At 36.6% G+C, this 6837-nt stretch overlaps 1 protein-coding gene across 1 annotated transcript; it reads left to right on the top strand.

The window, feature by feature from the left end:
* Positions 1 to 3182: 3182 nt before the first annotated feature.
* On the top strand, positions 3183 to 6556 carry LOC137405034 (uncharacterized). Its single transcript, XM_068091257.1, has 3 exons — positions 3183 to 3341; positions 3451 to 3703; positions 5125 to 6556. The coding sequence occupies exons 1-3, from the start codon at positions 3183 to 3185 to the stop codon at positions 5928 to 5930; spliced, it is 1218 nt and encodes a 405-aa protein (XP_067947358.1). The 3' UTR covers positions 5931 to 6556.
* Positions 6557 to 6837: the final 281 nt, after the last annotated feature.

Raw genomic sequence — 6837 nt, 5'->3', positions numbered from 1 at the left:
CCAACTTCCCATCCCATACCTATTAACTCAATGAAACAACTTCCACAACTTTAAAAACCAGCTCATTGAAATATTATTTTAGAGATTTTCAATTGGTTGTCAAACTGCCGCAATCTCACCAATTGCATATTCATTCGCTCATCGATTTTACTCGTTGCTCAAAACAGTTTACTAGGTTGCCTCTTTTACCAAGCAATATGATTTCTTTAACCAGGTTCTTGCTAGGGTTGTGCCTAGAATGACATACTGTCTTGTCACTCTGACCTCAGCCACAAGTTACCTCTCATCACCCAGCATCAGCCTCCTAAATAACATATGGTCTGATCATGGGAAGCTGTTTACACCACTTTTGGAAACAATGGATCCTCTACCAACTTCTTCTACATGGAACATGCCTCATACAGCACCCAGCCCTTCCCTTTCCCAGGTATGTGGATGTATTGCAAAAAATAATTCAGGCTTCCTTCGTAGAAAATCATTTTTTGGGAAGAAATGATGGTCGACTACAAGCTAAGCCTTGTTGATGTGCTGAGGCGATGTGTAGGGCTCTACCAACAGATTTGGTAAGACTTAAGGAAATTTTATAATAACTTACAACAATAGATCACATGACCTTTACTAGTTTACTTAGGAGTTACTTTATGAGTATATGATGCCGGTCTGTCTCATCAGATAGGAGTATATGATGTTGTCATGTCTCATCAGATAAGCCAAAGGACTTTAGGTAATTCATGTGCGTGAATATAAGGAGTGGTCGGATTGGTAAAGGAGAAGGTAGTGTTGGCTGTCACCATTAATCATGTTCATTTAGTCGAAGAGGAGCTGGAGCTCAGCTATAACAGAAGAAAAAACAAGTGTTCATTATACCATCAGTAATGATGGTTAAATATAAACTCTAGCGGTTTAAAAAGTGTAATGCTCTAACCACCTCTAATGACTAACCAATTTGAGATTGGTTCAACTAGTAAATTATCATAGTTGTGTTCTTGTGGCACAGCTCTGGAACACTGCTATCTCATTTATATTTTATTTGACTTCAGTGGGCGACTGTTGGCTTTTTTTTCCTTTTTTTGTTCTATTGTTATATGGCATAATTTAAAAATCATTGTTATTTGCTATGAAATTAATACCGATAAAGTACTATCTGATAGCATTTGTAAATAAACTATTAGCACACTAAATAGATATTACATAATATCTGTCAGATTAGCAAACTACTTATCTTTGGTTCCTTGTCTGTAGTGCAGCCTGTGTACGCGTCGAAACTCATGCCTATTGATTGTTGAGCATTAGTGGTAGAAGTACTAGAGGACCATTAGTAGTGGTAGCACTAGTGGACCATTAGTAGAGGTAGTACTAGTGGACCATTAGTAGTAGTAGCACTAGTGGACCATTAGTAGTGGTAGCACTAGTGGACCATTAGTGGTAATAGCACTAGTGGACCATTAGTAGTAGTAGCACTTGTGGACCATTAGTAGTAGTAGCATTAGTGGACCATTAGTAGAGGAAGCACTAGTGGACCATGAGTGGTAGTAGCACTAGTGGACAATTAGTAGTGGTAGCACTAGTGGACCATTAGTAGAGGAAGCACTAGTGGACCATGAGTGGTAGTAGCACTAGTGGACAATTAGTAGTGGTAGCACTAGTGGACCATTAGTAGAGGAGGCACTAGTGGACCATGAGTGGTTTTAGCACTTGTGGACCATTAGTGGTAGTAGCACTAGTGGACCATTAGTGGTAGTAGCACTAGTGGACCATTCGTTGGATTCCTCCTTGTTTCATTTCTTAGTTTCATAGCAGGTGCATAAGAATACTTATTACCTATATTAACATTTACAACCAGAGTAGCTCTGTCCTTCACGAAGCTTGCTGATTGGTGATTTGTAAGATTTTCCAAATTAGTGTCTGCGTCAAGGTTGTGTCAGTTGGCATGGTGACAAGCAGCCTTGTAGAACTGATATGTCAGTTGTATACTCCATATAAGTTATTTATTGTTTTTATTGTTTCCAATAGATTTAGTGTATATAAATCTGTATTCAATGTTTAGAATGGTTTTTATGAATCGCTCACTGCCCAAGGCATGAAGAGATTGTGAGTGTCAGCTAATGATTAAGTTTCTTGAGCCTTCTCATTGAACACACTGACAAATAGTGATGAGTATATAGTATTTGCTTGTCACATATCATCATCCAAATGTCTCTTGCTGTTCTCAGAGTCTCCGACTGTCTTTTAAAATATAAAGTTCGCATCTGCTCTATTTGCACTATTCGCTGGTCTAAAGTGAGGTGGCCATTTCTCTCATGATTTTTTTCAGCTGAGCATTCGAAGTAGCAGCAGTGGTCGTTATTGTGCTCTGCTGTGTTGACTACCTGAGTAGGTGCAATAGCAATTCATTCCCAAATCAGGCTCATTTTTAAAATTTCTCATATTTGGAATTAGTTTTTGGCTGGAAGAGTTAGCCCACAGAAGATAATGTTAAAGGTAATAAGACATAAGAACAGGATAAATGAGATGCTAATGAAATAATATGCAAATTTATGATGATCTCTTACTATTTTCTAAAGTATTTTAGCTTGCATAGACTGAAAGTCAACTAAATACTAAATTTCTCTAAATCGCCCATTTTTTCTTAGTTTTTGGGTTTTTGGCATGCCAAATGCTGGCATAAGCCCTGGGTGATGCTTACACGTTGTACAGGATTTTCTCTCAAGAGATATCAGATATTTATTAATGTTAAGTCACTCGTATCTACACTTATCACTACACTCATATATATACAATATTACCTGACCATTTGACAACTTGCAGGTGACAACATTCTTTTTAGTTCTGCATCTCCCATTTACATCATCACAATTCTAAAAATTTCACGAATACTCTTGTCATAGAATTTTTAACTTTTTAGAGTTTTCTTATCTTTCCTTTTCATCTAAGGACTTTTTAAGTCAGATCGCTAGATATGACTAGAATTTTATTAGAATATTTTAAATTAATTTATTATCTATATTTAGCACTTTGGGGGAAAAGAACTGTCAGTTAATTGAAAATGCAGATTCGTCTTGGAAATTACAATAGGATGAGTTTTTGTGGTTTGTGTGGGGGTGTCTATACCGCCCACAATTACGTCTGACTGCCAAGCTAGTCTGCGCAGTGGTGCCGTGATCATGTCAATTGTCTACAATATGGCAACCATAAAGGATGTTTTTAGAGCTACTGCTGATAGTGAACCTAATTTAACTGAAAAGTTTATAATTAAAGATAAACATTACTTTCATGATAATTATAAACGTGTTAAAGATGGTTCCCCGACTACTAGTAAAGCTAGACGCTGTAAATCAAAGGTGAGTCGTATGTTCTCTTTTCTCAATATTTACATGTATTTTGAATAATTAATGATGCAGTTCTGGTCAATAAATCAATCACTTCAAAAAATCAATTGGTTTGTTTCAGAGTAATGGCGCTCTCTATGGAGTTAAAAAGTATAAAAATGATGGTCAAAAACCTGCCAACGAGTGCCTAGGAGACCTTATGAAATCATTTGCTTTATTTTCATTGTTCACTCAATGTCAACATGAAAATGTTCTACAATATGATAAAGAAAAAAGTTATATCGTGATCCCCGAAAGGACACCTCATGATGATACCATAGACTTGGAGGAGATGGGTATTGATTTTCCGAAATCACGACTTTTGAGCTTTATTGGTAAGCAACCGCTTTGTACTACTTTTGCATTGCTCATTACTAGGCATTAACAATTCTTAATTTCTATAAGACCGAGTCTATTCACGATTTCGTAAAACCTAGTTCAGACCGATATCGTATGTATGGCATGTGAGGTGCTGCACCCTGCTGTGCCAATCCAGCGCCACTCCACAATTGCACACTCATGCAACTATTGCATCCATGTCGTTACTGGCGCCATTGGTAGCTGCACAATTTGCATTTACTTTGTACTGTCCAGAAACTAAATGTGTGATAGATCGCCGCTATGCACTCAATCACATCAATCCTAATGTAGCTAGCCGATGTCCACGCTCAGGACAACGCTCTTGTTTAGTGTGTGCAGCGCAGCATTTAGTCGCGTCTTTCTGGTTCACATCAATGGTACACCGGCAAGCTTGTATAGCAGGGTGCAGCACCTTGTAGGTCCTACATACGATATTGGTCTGAACCAGGCCTTCAATCGCTAGTCGCCAAACACGGAATAGCTAAAGTTGAGACAATCGCTTGTAGTGGTTGACCTAGATGTCATAGCGCTAGGGCGCATACAACAAATCATTGTCTAACCATGAAGAATATTTAGATTAATGGAAATAATAAGCAGCTCTCAGTAAATGTTGGCTAGCCTGGTACCACATAAATGTTGTTCAAGTGATCGCATGTTTCCTGGTAAACAAAAACAGAAACATACCACATGGATCAGATCCTATTCATTCATTCATTTCTTTGAAGCAATTGATCTCTTCCCTCGCTTCTGCTTGACATAGTCAACATGGTATAAAGCATTCAAATAGAGATTAATGCCCACCCACTCGTGACAGAGTATATGGCAGTCATAGTGAATATCAATACTAGCCTTTGACTACACAGAGCTCAGACTAGTGTTTTAAAATAATAGACATCGTTTTAAAATTAGGTTTCCCATCGCCCTTTACTGGTTACATGACAGTTTTACAGTGGTTCCCACCATAAAATATCTCAGAGGAACTCATGGTAGAATTGTTGAGCTATGCAGTTGCTTCTATATAAATTGTCTTTAAATACTTTGTGCTTTTAGTAGTGGTGCTAATAATACACGATAGTCATTATACATGAAAACTTGTTTTCCAGTCGTCATGTACTATCTACATGTAGATATCATATAGAGAAGGAAATGACATTTTCTTGGAAATGGCAGTTTGAAAGTCTTAACTTTAGCATTTTTACTTGGCACCCAGCGAACGCATACAGCCGTGGAAAGACTGGTTTGGTGCGAAGTGATAAATAAATTGATAAAATGTACAGACTGTTTGAATTGTTAGTGCCTAGATGCTTCGATTGTTTGTGGTACATGAGTGTAAATATGCACATAGACGTTCTCATGTAAAACATCGAACTGTCTTTGTTGTTTTTTCATGTTTCAGGGACAACGGTCTATCTGGTATTCGATATGAACCTGTTCCCTGAAACTCTTGAAAGCATTCTTCTAAAATGTGTCACTGTGGGCTATCCCCTGCCAGAATCTTGTGTCAGAGAAGTCCTTGAACAAGTCATATCAGCACTGGAACATTTCCAAACTAACAACATTAACATAAGTTTGGATGGCCTTGACTTTCGCAACTTTGTTTGTAATGGAGAAACCAATTTTTTTGAGTTCCCTCATGTATGTTTGGCGCACTTCCAACTAGCCATAGGCGATTCCGAAGATGACACCACAAGCAAAGCACTATTTTTGGGTACTTTACTTACAAAGCTGGAGTTTTTTGCTAAGAATGGCACATTTCTGTCAGACCGTAACGCTCGGTCTATCATGAGATTGATATCTAAAGATGCCAAACCAGCTCTCAGACTACTTTTGCAAAAACTGTGTCATTTTGAGCGTAGCATATTGGAGCTAGTAATACAATGTCGTCAGCTCGAAGCACAGATGCGTCCTAGCATGAGAGTTATTAGAAAGGTTTTGTCTGAAGCTCAAGACTATCGTAGCGCAAAAAATTATGCTCAGAAATTTGCCTTGATGCTTAATGAACGCGATTCTTATTATTGTAAATTCATTTACAAGGCATGTTATGAAGAGATGTTCTTGCATTATGAATTTCTTGAGCAAATTTCACCTGAAGACGCTGATATTTTGCAAAGTTTCAAGCAATGTGATTTTCCTTTAGTAAACTTGTTTGAGCACTATAGTGAAATTCAGGTGAAAAGTTTTGCGGCTTTGTTAGCAATCTGAGACTAGCGTTTGGTTACTGAGTGCGCTAAATTTGAAATAGTTGATCAATCTGTTTTTAACTACATAATGCTAGTATAAATATTATTAAAAAAATTACTTGAACCTAATATTTTATAATTCTAAGTTATCTGGTATCCTCTTTTGTGTTTTTGTTTTATATCAATTAGTGTGTTACTGATTTTGATGCTATACAATTTTAGAATATGTTTAATTTTTAAATGTTTGCAAATGGGTGTAGGTGTTTATTTCAATTTTGCTACTGGTCTTTTTTATGATTTAATTGTACTAAAGACAAATAGTACAATAATATGATAATATGTATGTTTACATCCTTGTTGTATAAAAAAAATTATGTGAACTGATTTTTTTCAATTTTGCTGCTGTTCTTTTGGTATCCTTGTTACACAAAACGGCAGTTGATATTCTATTTTTGTATTATAGTAGCTTCGTATCATTATTGTATAAAAAGATTTGAACTGTGTGTTTCGATTTGGCTGTTTTTTATTTTGCAACTTCTATTCGTATTAAAACAGCTGATAAGTTTTTTCGATTTTTTATAGCTTTCTATTATTGTGTTAAAATAAACTTTATATTGTGTAAAGACAAATTAGTTCTTTTCGGTTTAAATCCCTATTTTAATATAATCTGACTTCTGGCAGTTTCAACTGTTCAAAAGTTGTTCATTAAAATGTCTTTAAATATATCCGCCATAACCCATGTGTTGTTCTATGTGTATTTCGATTTCACGAAATACTCTCACTTTTGCAGTGATTGCGTAACAACAAACATCTAATCAATTAAACTAGCTCTTGAGTCATGTGCATAAAGCTTGGTTTTCACCCCATCATGAACAGCTGGCAGTGTGCCTGCATCATCGGTAGCACCCAGGGAGGCTGTATGTTCTCAG

This window comes from Watersipora subatra, chromosome 9 (genome assembly GCF_963576615.1).
Source record: "Watersipora subatra chromosome 9, tzWatSuba1.1, whole genome shotgun sequence".
Taxonomy (NCBI): Eukaryota; Metazoa; Bryozoa; class Gymnolaemata; order Cheilostomatida; family Watersiporidae; genus Watersipora; species Watersipora subatra.
Note: the sequence above shows the minus strand (reverse complement) of the source record. Positions and strands in the feature narration are given on the sequence as shown.